At 47.0% G+C, this 12,341-nt stretch overlaps 1 protein-coding gene across 1 annotated transcript in view; it reads right to left on the bottom strand.

Annotated features, from left to right (window-relative positions):
- SLC3A1 (solute carrier family 3 member 1) overlaps positions 1-12,341 on the bottom strand; it is a 36,524-nt gene that overhangs the window by 14,234 nt on the left and 9,949 nt on the right. Inside the window, exon 4 of the mRNA XM_049651439.1 lies at positions 10,845-10,970. Coding sequence (XP_049507396.1) covers positions 10,845-10,970 — 126 coding nt within the window. The remainder of the gene's footprint in view (positions 1-10,844; positions 10,971-12,341) is intronic.

Here is a 12,341-nt window from a genome sequence, read left to right as displayed (position 1 = left end):
ATTATGCATTATTTTTATAATGCTGAATTAAAGCTTCTGTCTGTAATGACTTCCCACTATAAAACGGCCATCCCCAGAGACAAAAGAAGCCCATCACTCCTATAGTGTATTTTTGTCTGTTGAGCATAGCAGCAGCTTAATGTAGTGAACTCTCACTGCATTTATGGACTCCCATACTTCCCTCAAATTTGAATTCAGAATGTTACATTTGTAATTAACGTTATGAGCATGCTTCCAAAGTTTAAAGAATCACTCAAAATGAAGGCATGAAACCACAGTGGAAGGGACTCAGGAGAAACTGGGAACATATCTTTCCCCAAACCCCAGTTCCTTAAAGGTCACTCCAAACAGAGAAAACAATCAGCTAAGCATCAGGTCATGAAGGGTTCTTCCACCAGAGTGGGAGATTCTAGAAGGAAAGACTGCAGCTTTCATTTCTGTTACCCTTGCCTCAGACCACAGCACCAGGTCCTTAGTGAACCAGTCATGGACTGAAAGTACACAGTACAAAGCCCAAATAAGTCAAACATGCTGTGATACCATTGGGACACAAAAATTCAGCATGGCCCCGGGCATCAGTGCATTTACAGAATAGTTGGGGACACATGAGACATGAGAAAATTACCTAATAATGCCAGGTGGGGTGCACTGCAACATCATGAGAGGAGACTCCTTGTCTGCAGGGCTGTTGGCGCTCCAAGATCAAATTTAACATGGGTGGCCACAAACAGCGAAAGAAGAGCTAGAGTTCTACCTTGACCAGTGGGAGTTTATCAGGGAGTACGATTAGGAAGAACATTCCGGACTGTTTGTAGGACAGCATGGCTAAGCACAGAGGCAGAACTGACTTGGCCTCTACTGGGGCAGCTGGAAGGACCACAGGGCCTTGAAGAGCAGAGGAACTAGGTCTCCGCTCTCCACCCCTCCCAGCTGGCTCTACTCTGGCACCAGCCGCAAGCTACCCTTCTGCAGAGGGACAGTGGCTCTCCCCACTTTCCTCTCAGCTCAGCCCTTACTGAGTGGAAGGTTTTACAGGAACGTACTTATCACATTAAAACAGAACAGCCCACAACTCGGAGTACTAGACTAAGTAGCTAATTTATGGAGAACAGAGCCATAGGTCCCAAATAAAGACTATCACCCAAAAAAACACGTGTCCTTTTTAAAATGTGTTTCGTGTCTACACATATGGGATCTCTGGAGCGCTGTAATTCAAGGGTCTCAAGGGTTTCTTACAGGCTAACTGGAAGGGTTAATACTGCTGAGGTCAAGTCCCTTTAAAGTGACATGTGTGAGTAACAAACTTGAAAAACATTTTCAAATCTAAGAGCAGACTTAGAATCTTAGCGTGGACACAGTTGAACCAAATACCCTTAAGCTGGTTCTACCCACATAAAACCCACAAATTTGTTGTTACTAGCCTCTTGCTCTTACCAAATGCATTCATTCAATAAGTATTCGGGTTCCAACTGTGGGCCAGGCACTTAGCTAAGCCCTACAACCATGAGCAAAATACAACAGCTGTGGTCCTAGGTCTCCTGAATTTATTTAGAATCCCCAACTAGACAGCAAATAGTAATGCAAGAATATTTAAGTCACAGCCAGGTAAAAAGCTTTAAAGGAGAGGCACGTGATCTTACAAGAAGATGAAATAGCAGGATTGGTCCTGGAGGTCAGCGCAGCAGGAAGGCAGGAAGTGAGAGCGATTGGTTAGAGATTGAGAGAGAGAAGTCAATAGATGTAAAGGTACCTCACTGATGAGGCAGAACCATCTCGTCCCGGTGGCTCCAGGGGTCAACTCAGCATGAAGCTTCAGGACCCCTCAGTAACCCCAGCCCCTTCCTAACCACCTTCTTTCCCCGGGCTAAGTAAACACTCTGTACCTAACTTTACACTATTTTAAGAAGGCCCCAAATTTTCACAAGCTTCAGACTCCATACAACCCAGGCCTACGGCCAGGTGGCGTTGGTCCTGACAAGAGAGAACATGGGAGGTGGGTCAGGGTGGGGGTGGGACACAAATAGCTGTAATCCATCCAAGCCACCTCCGACAAAGCTGTGGGAAAACATTAAACACCACTCTGTTGTAAACATTAAGCTTTGGGGCACGGATTTCCCAGAAAAAAATCTCACTTTCTTCATGGGGTCCTTATTCCCTTTGGGAATAGTTAGACTTGCTAACGGTTGACCCAGCCATAAAAAATGAGAAATGTGTACCCGAGCAAAGGTTTCTGGCCCTGGCAGGGGTTTTCACTTCAGTCCAGTAAGAGATACAATGATCGTTTGAAGAGACAAAACAGCAAAAGTTGGATGGTTATTTTTGAGAGTCATTGTAAAAATGCTGTGGTCTTCATTCAGATAATCCAAAATGTGCTCTTGAAAAATATTTGTGCTATTTATTCTCCCAACTAGGTGAGAAAAGGGAGCTCTAGATTTTAATCATTAACCCTCTCTTTACCCCATTTAAGCTCTCCCAGGGTGCCTGGTGCAGAAATGGGCACAGAGCCTAGTTCTACTGGGTCTGGGTGACCCACAGAGGCGCCACGGGACTCTGGGGACAGTACATTGTGTCCCCGATTCCTGTATAACTCCCATGACATCACAGAGTCCTGGTTTCTCTACCAGGCACCTTTTCATTCTTTTCTCCTTAATTCACTGCGCTGAGTAAAACAGGAACCAATTCAGCATTACTAGTCTCATATCCAGATTCACGAAACATAGAGGCAAAACTTTTCTTTTGAGATGACTAAAGTTACTGGGCCATTTACCTAAAAAGCTTAGTTTGCGAAATAGAAAAACTCTGCTCTTACGGGTGACGATCTGTAAGACATCGTCTTGAAAGTGACATAAACCCCAGGTTCAGTCCATCTCAAAGAGGAATAACAAACTATAGGATATTTTAGAAGTACAGAGAGAAAACTATATTCTCTGCTTTTAAGCAAAGGAAAGAAAATTGACCCTACTGCTGTTCAGAAATGTTGGTGAAACTCTTGGCTAACTCCTCCAGGATCACGGGCTGAGGATTCTGACCCATCCAAGTGCCCTTCCCAGCTTCCCACTTTGCATCCAGCTGCGTGCGTTAGGGCATCTGCATGATCTTACTGACCTTGCTTTCCTCATCCATAAAATTACACCCGCCTGGCAGAGTTTCTGTAGGGACTAAATAAGGTATTGCTGCTAGAGTCAATTCACACTTGGGTGTTTATATTACCTGATCTCTCTGCAGTGTTTGGCCCTGCTGACTAAACGCGCCTCTAGAAATACTCCTATCCCTTAGCTCCCGGATACCCACTCCTCGTTTGCCACTTTTCTCTGTCTACTCCGCAGTCCTTTAAATATTAGCATTTTGGGGGGCGCCTGGGTGGCTCAGTCGGTTGAGTGTCCGACTTCAGCTCAGGTCATGATCTCATGGTTTGTGAGTTCGAGCCCCGCATCGGGTTCTGTGCTGACAGCTCGGAGCCTGGAGCCTGCTTCAGATTCTGTGTCTCCCTCTCTCTCTGCCCCTCCCCCACTCATGCTCTCGCTCTGTCTCAAAAATAAAGAAAAATTAAATATTAGCACTTTGGGGGGCTCTTACACTCCCTGTTCATTTCATTTCACAACATTGTATTGACTCATTTATCTACCCATTTATTATTTAACAAGCATTTAAATAACAAGGAACACCCTATCCTAAATGCCATACAGAGAGGTTAAACCACTTAATCCCCAATCACCCCTACGAGGTATGTGTCATTATTGTTCCTTCCTGTTTTACCAACGAGGGAACTGAGGCACAGGGAGATGAGGTAACTTGATCACGGTCACAGAGTTAGTAAGTGGTGGCACCAGAATTGGAACCCTCTGGCACCCTTACCCATTTGCTCTGCTTTATTTTATTCTTTCGATTGGAAGATCTGCCAACTCCTGGCCCCTATTCCCACATGCCAACAATCACCTCAAGCTCAGTTGCAAGTGACCCCCTTGTCCATCTTGGCCAGCCTGGTGCTCTCACTGACACAACCTGCCTGACCTCTGTAGGCCTTGTCCGCATGCCCACAAATCCCAGAGTTTTATCTCTAAGCCAGACATGTCCCCCAAGCTCCATGTCCTTATATCCGAGTCTCCATTGAATACTTTGACGTCTCAGACGTCAAACTCTCCATGATTAAGACATGCCCCCCGCCTCGTATTTGTCTCCCATCTCAGGAAATGGCACCACCACCAGTCTGCATTCAAATCCGAAATCTGAGAGTCACACCAGACTCCTCTCTAACCTGATGATACCCCTGCAACCCCATGCCACCTCACTGCTCTGAAGCCCCTGGCATTTCTTCCCTGATGACTGACCCATCCTCTCCCCTGGCCCCTCTGCCTCCAGACCTACCCCACTCAAACCCCTTCTCCACAGTCACTGATTTCCAAAATGCAAATGGAAAATGATTTCCCTAAGACCTTGTAAACTCAAATCCTCACCACCTCACCACCAACGCCGTGCTCAGTAGGAGCAGAGTAGAGCTGACATTTAAGCCGGGGCGGGGGGGGGGGGGGGGGGGGGGGGGGGGGGGGGGGGGTACCTGAGCTCCCTGTCCCCAGTGGCCATGAACATACTAACTCCCCAGGATCCCACACTCCAGCACTCAACATTTCCACATGGCGGGCTCGGGGTCCTGACACCGTTCAGGCAGAGGGCTGGGCTGTGTGGAGTCTCTTCCCTGCTCTGCTACTAACCCAGCTCTCTGGACTTCTGTTCGCTCATTTGGCAAAGAAGAGACTTGATCGCAAGTAAAAACCAAAGTGGCTGGAAACGTCCAAAATGCCATACAAACGTAAGCCTCCACCTTCTCCCAAGAAGGCTTCTAGACTTCACGAGGTAAACACACTCAAGCCCCGAGAGGTTCAGGGCAGAGCCAAGTCCCCTGAAGACCAGTGCAAGGAGGATTCAGAGAGGAGAGACGAGGGTGCTGTGTGCTGTGGGTCTCCCGCTTGCCTCCCACTGTGCAGATAATCTGAAATCTGATGGGAGCCAGAAGGAAGAAGTTGCCATGAGTGCAAGCTGGTATGCAAGCAGGAATCATTCCAAATGCCTCCCCACCACAAACTCGCTGGGTTGCAAATAATTAACCTGCTCTACTCTCTACTCTCTAATCTCTACTGCAGAGATAAATGCTGCTGGGGGGTAAGAGGGTGTTGGAAAGTCCCCTTCATGTGAAAAGTCCCTCTTCAGCAGCAAAGAGCCTTTCCTTGCAGCTTCTTGGCCTTTCTTATATAGTTCTAGAAGCAAATCTTCTATACCAGCCTTACAAAAATGTCTAACCTTCAACTGGAGGCAGTTAACGATTCATCCCAAGGGGAATCTCATTCTGTTGAGACTAGTAAATAAGGCTCTTGTTCCACTACTTGGATGCCTGCAAGGGAACAGCTGGAACAGTCAAAAAATAATTAATGTATTGGCTGGCACCTTTGGACAAAATTTATCACACTTGTCTAAACATCTCCAGACAATCCATCTCTATTGCCACAAGGAGCCTGGAGAAATCCACTGCCTGATAAACCAACTGGATTATACTCACATTTATGAATTTCTATTTTTTTTCTTTTCTTAATGTTTATTATTTATTTTTGAGATACAGAGAGAAACAGACAGACAGACAGAATGTGAGCAGGGGAGGGGCAGAAAGAGAGGGAGACACAGAATCCAAGGCAGGCTCCAGGCTCTGAGCTGTCAGCACAGAGCGGGATGCGGGGCTCCAATTCTCAAACTGCGAGACCATGACCCGAGGCGAAGTCGGACGCTCAACCGACTGAGCCACCCAGGCGCCCCACCACATTTATGAATTTCCAACTGAAACCCCTTGAAAAACTGTGTAGGGAAAGTGAAGCACAGAGACAGAAACAGGTTTGCCTCAAGTCGGAAGTGGGGTTGTGGGTAAGAGGATGGACTCTGGGTTTGAATCCTGCTCTGGATCAATCCGCCCCAGGTGGGTGACTTCACTTCTTTCGCCCTCAGTTTCCTTCTCTGTAAAATGATCCTACAGTCTCCTAAATAAGGCTTGGTCAGAGCATAAATGAGATGATCCAGGTAAGGCACTTGGCACAAAGTAAATGCCCAAAAGTGTGTGGGGGCGGGTGGGGCGGGGAAAGGTACAGGTGGGGGTGTGTAAATGATCTTTGGTGAAGGAAGACAGTGTCCACCCTCCAGCAAAGAAGGTTAAAACTAACCCTAGTTGGGAGCTATGTCTGCCACCCTGCCCCACCCCGCTCTCCCCAACCTCAAAGAGACAAGGCTGCACTGACAAGATGCCTACCTCTGGAACAGATCATCTAAATTCATCTAAATTCTGGGAAACATTAAACATGTGTAGTAAAAACAGCCTTAGAAGTAAGGAGTCTACAGGAATATATTTAACAGCAACAACAACAAAATGCAAGACTTGCACACTGAAAGCACAAAACAATGTTGAAAGAAATTAAAGACCTAAACAAGTGGAAAGACATCATGTGTTCCTGGTTCAGAAGACTTAATATTGTTAAAGTGGCAATGCTGCCCCACACTGATGCCCGCATTCAATGCAATCCCTATTCAAATCCCAGGAGCAGGCTGCTTGCAGAAATTGACAAGCTGATCCTAAAACTCATATGGAAAGAATATGATCCAGTAACTCCACTCCTGGATATTTACCCAAAGAAAACAAAAGTACTAACTCAAAAAGATACATGCACCCCCATGGTTAGTGCAGCATTATTTACAATAGCCAAGCTATGGAAGCAGTCCAGGTGTCCATTCATAGATGAATGGGTAAAGAAGATGTGGTCTGTACACACACACACACACACACACACACACACACAACGGAATATTACTCAGCCATAAAAAGAATGAGACCTGGCCATTTATATCGGTATGGATGGACCCAGAGGGGATTATGCTAAGTGAAATAAGTCAAACAGAGAAAGACAAATACCATATGATTTCACTTATCTGTGGAATCTAAAGAACAAAACAAAAACAAACAACAGTCTTTTCAATACAGAGAATAAACTGGTGGCTGCCAGAGGGGAGGTGGGTGGAGAGATGGGCGAAAGAGATAAAGGAGATTAAGAGGTACAAACATTCAGTTGCAGAACAAGTCATGGAGATGAAAAGTACAGCGATGGGAATACAGTCAATAATATTCTAGTAACGTTGTATGGTGACAGATGGCGACTGCACTTACTGTGGGCAGCGCTGAGTAATATACGGAATTGTCAAATCACTATGTTGTACACCTGAAACTAATATAACATCGTATGTCAACTATACTCCAATAAATAATAATAATAATTGATCGCCAAAAGAAAGAAAGGAATACAAGGACCCAAAATAGCCAAACAATCTTGAAAGAGAAGAACAAAATTGTAGGACTCACACGACCCAGTTTTGAAACTTCCCATAAAGCTAGGCTAATCCAGACATTGTGGTATTGGCACAAGAACAGACCTACAGATCAATAGAGAAGAATTGAGTCTAGAAATAAATCCTGACATTTATGGCCGGTTGATTTTCAAAAGGGTTCCAAGACAGTTCAATGGGGAAAGAATACCTTTTTTTTTAAACACATGTTGTAGGAATAACTGGATAGCCACATGCCAAAGAATTAAGTGGGACCCCCTCATATATAAAAGGTAATTTAAAAAGTGGATCAGATACCTAAAATGTAAGAGCTACAACTATAAAACTAGGAAAAGAAAACATAAAAAATCTTCATAACCTTGGGTTAGGCAATGGTTTTTAAGTGACACTAAAGTACAAACAACAAAAGAAAAAAAACAGATAAATTGGACAATTTAAAACTTGTGCTTCAAAGGACTCCATCAAGAAAGCAAGAAGACACCCCACAGCATGGGAGAAGATTGCAAATCATGTATCCAGAATATATATAAAATTCTTTTTTAAAGTTTATTTTATTTACTTTGAAAGAGAGAGAAAGAGAGAGAGAGAGCGGGGGAAGGGCAGAAAGAGAGAGAGAGAATTCCAAGCAGGCTCCTCCCTGTCAGCCAAAATCAAGAGTCAGACACTTAACCAACTGAGCCACCCAGGCGCCCCTATACAAATTTTTTTACAACCAGGGCATCTGGGTGGCCTAGTCAGTTGAGCATCCGACTCTGGCTCAGGTCATGATCTTGCAGTTTGTGGGTTCAAGCCCCAGGTAGTGCTCTGCTCTGGACAGTGCAGAGCCTGCTTAGGATTCTCTCTCCCTCTCTCTCTCTCTCTGTCCCTCCCCTGCTCACACTCTTTCAAAATAAATAAACTTCAAAAGAATCTTAAAACCAACAATAGAAAGATGAATAACACAATTTTAAAATGGGCAAAGGATGTGAACAGACATTTCTCCAGCAAAGATATAAAAATAAACTACATAAGCGCATTTGAAGATGCTGAACGTCATTAGCCATCAGGGAAACGTAAATCGGACGCTTAACTGGCTGAGCCACCCAGGCACCAGGGAAACGTAAATCGGAACCCCAGTGAGATGTCACTACACACCCACTAGGATGACGGTACTCAAGAATACAGACAGTAACAAGTGCTGGCAAGGAAGGATGTGGGGAAATCGGAACCCTCATACATTGCTACCGGGACTAAACATGGTGCAGCTGATTTGGAATAGAGCTGGGCAGTTTCTCAACTTATTAAATATAGATTATAAATACAGATACATATCGTAGACATACAGGTAGATATTGTATGACTTTGTTTATATGAAATGTCTAGAACAGGCGTATCCACAGAGACAAAAAGTAGATTAGCGGTTGCCGGCAATGGGGGGGTGTAGGCACGGAGAGTATCTGCTAATTGATATAGGGCTTCTTTAGGGGGTGAAAGAAAATGTTGTGAAATCGGTGGTGATAGCTTTACGACTCTGTGAAGAGACTAAAACCACTGAACTATACACTTGAAGGGGTGCATTTTATGTTTATGTGAATTATATCTCCCTAGAGGTAGTACTTAAAAACAAGAGGGGCGCCCAGGGGGGCTCAGCTGGTTAGGCATCCGACTTCAGCTCAGGTCATCATCTCACAGTTTGTGAGTTCAAGCCCCTGCATCGGGCTTACTGCTATCCGCGCAGAGCCCAAGTCAGATCCTGTCTCCTTCTCTCTCTGCCTCTCTCTCTCTCTCTCTCTCTCTCTCTCTCTCTCTCAAAAGTAAATAAACATAAGAGAAAAGAAAAAAAAACAAACAAACCAAGAACAAACTTAAGGGTTGTGGGCGCCCTCAGTGGCTCCAGCGTGGCCACCTGCACCCTCACCCTTCAGCTGACAGGGTGCGAGCTATAGAAAGGGACCCACAGCTCTCTGTTCTGTTCAGGTCCCCTCCCCACCAACCGACCTCAGAGCACTCCCCCACTAACCTGAATCCCTGCCCACTACAGCCACAGCAGCAGCAGCAGCAATAACACAGCTGATGTCTGTCTTGTTGGGTATTGGAACCACCACTGTGTGGTGACTGCTGACAGGAAGCCTCCTATGAGGGGCCACGGAGGGATCTTCAGCAGCTCAGCAGGAATCCCTTACAGCATCCTTCGTGGCCCCGTGGGATCCGCCCCTCGTCTCCACTTCTTGGATCTCAGCCCCTAACCCTCCCTCTCGTGTCACTCATATGTACTGGCAGGCTTGCCAGATAAAACACAGGACACCCCGCTAAGTTTTCATTTCAGATGCGCCACGAGTAATGTTTTAGTAGAAGCGGGTCCCAAATACCATCTTTCTCGTTGTTTATCTGAAATGAAAATTTAGCTGGTGTCCTGCATTTCCATTTGCTCCCTCCGGTCACTGGATGCACCAGCCTCCACGTCATTCCTGAAACACACGAAGCACACTCTCACCTCGAGGTCTCTGCACTGGCTCTTCCTTGCGCCTGGAATCTTCTTCTGCCAAACATCCACGGGGCTCCCTTTCAAACTTCAGGTCTTTGTCCAGACAGGACCTCCACGGAGGGATGGCCCCAAACCAACTTGTGCCTGGCACTCTGACGTCCCTTACCCTCAGGGACCACCCAACACGTTACCCGTTTAGTTGGTAACTGTGTGCCCTCCCCTCGGTTTGCAGACAACACCTTGAGAGCAGGTTTTATTCGCGGCTGCATTTCCAGTGCTTAGAACGACCTGGATACAGAAGGCCGTGCACGGGTCATGTCCCGCAATGTTCCAGACAGCCCGTGAGACGAATACCGCCTTCGACCGTGTTTCACAGATGAGGGGTCAGAGACACGGAAAGCCAAATATCTCACCCAGAAGCCCACGGTAGCAGCAGTGGCGCTGGGTCCAGATGCAGGCTCAGATCTAGAGCCCACACTCTGGCGCACCTCTCTCCATCCTCTCGTCATCACAGGCAGAGGGGTGATGACCTCAGGGCTAAGTTACCAGGTATTTCTGCCTCCCTCCCCCGTCCGTTATGTGAGGAAGGAATGACCAGCATGTCTGAGGGTCTAATATTTGCCTCAGACTCCATAATCCCAGAGTTTAATTGTATTACTTGGTTGTTGTTGTTTTTTTTTTAATTTTTTTTAATGTTTATTTATTTTTGAGACAGAGAGAGACAGAGCATGAACAGGGGAGGGGCAGAGAGAGAGGGAGACACAGAATCTGAAACAGGCTCCAGGCTCTGAGCTGTCAGCACAGAGCCCGACGCAGGGCTCGAACTCACAGATCATGTGAGATCTGTGATCATGACCTGAGCCGAAGTCAGACGCTTAACCGACCGAGCCACCCAGGAGCCCCGTATTACTTGGTTTTGCCTGAACAAGTACTGTTCAACACAAAGTGTATCGGGTACCCACTTCTACACCCATGCAATGGAGAAGTCTGTGGGGGTGTCTGTACTCACTTTTATTTCCTCTTGAACATCAGGATTGTGGAAATTTAAGTCAGGTTGTTCTCTCATAAACTGGTGAAAGTAACATTGGTTTCGTACTTCGTCAAAGTGCCAACTGGAGTTTCCATACACACTTAGCTAGCAAACAGAAAATAGCATATCACCTTCTTAGCATCCATGTAATGGCATTGCCCGCAAAGAAACGATCATTGCCATCCCTGGCCCGGTGCAGGCAGAGTGCGTAAATCCTCAGAATTTTCCTTCTAGGGAGAGCACTGGATAAATTCATTCCTTAAAATGTCACCCACGAAAGCCGCACAGATGTAGTTGGGGTATATTTGTCTAGTAGAAGCTGTCCATAACAACCACAATAGCAAACCAATGCTCTCAAATGTAGAATGAGGCCAATTTAAGGAGCGGACATTTTTTTTCTCCAGAACAGGATACTTTTTTTATTCAAGTAACTACAAATCGGAAACCAGATTGGGGGAGGGAGGACCAGGCTGGGACAAATAATGGCTACCTCTTCCCTGAATGGGGAGGAGGTGGCCCCTACACCCTCAATGGTTAATACAGGTCCCCCCGCCTCGCTCTGCCACAGCATCCCACTTTCCCTGGGACTGGGGTGGTCGGTAACCCAGCCTGCTCTGCCCCAGGCCCCTTCCCCTAAGAGCATCTTGGAGGAGGGGGATGCGGGCAGAACAGCAGGAAGCAATGAGGACGAACATTTGGTGGTCATGGCAGCGATGACGTGTGTCTAAGAATGGAAACATCGAACAAAAACAACACACTGTCCAGAGGTAGTTTGTGAACAGAGGAAAGATGGAACCAGAACCTTGGGGGGTAGGGAGGAGTGGAAGGCTGGGAGTGAGCAAGGCTAGTTCCTTGTTATTAGTGCCCCGTGTGAGGCAAGGGGAAACCAAGGCCTAGGGTGGAAGCGGATGGGGTCAGGCAATGGCTGCGGCCCACCTGAGGTGGCTGCCACAGGGAACCTGGGCCTCCTGGATAATGGGTGGACTGCATTTCCCTCACTGCAATAGATTCCAGGGTGGCGGTGAGGTGCGCTGGAGCCCATTTACAGAGGGTAGGGGGATCAGACCCCTCCTGCCTTCCCTCTTGTGCCCCAAATGGGACCATCTGACCTTGAGCAAGGACTAGGCAAGGTGGGAAGGAAGAAGACTAGGTGGGAGCCACACCTACTGAGGCACAGGTCGGCTGGGGGCATCTTGGAGCTGAGCGCCCCTCCCCATTGGCCGTATCTGCTGCTGCCAGGGCTATGGAGTGGGGCAGATCAGAATGAGATGGGGCTTGAGCCCCTTTTAAGGCCAGGGGAGCCCTCCTGGGCCCCTTAGTGGGAAGCCCTTAGAGGGAAGAGTGGGGAAGCAGAAGGGACGCCCAAACCAAGAGCCCAGTCAGCAATGTCCCACCACTGAGCGTGGGGACGCAGCAGGGGCAGGATGCAGCAAGGTGGGAAGTCAGCTTTGTCTGGAAGGGCAAGTATGCGCCTGG

The sequence above is a fragment of the Panthera uncia genome (genome assembly GCF_023721935.1).
Source record: "Panthera uncia isolate 11264 chromosome A3 unlocalized genomic scaffold, Puncia_PCG_1.0 HiC_scaffold_11, whole genome shotgun sequence".
Taxonomy (NCBI): domain Eukaryota; kingdom Metazoa; phylum Chordata; class Mammalia; order Carnivora; family Felidae; genus Panthera; species Panthera uncia.
Note: the sequence above shows the minus strand (reverse complement) of the source record. Positions and strands in the feature narration are given on the sequence as shown.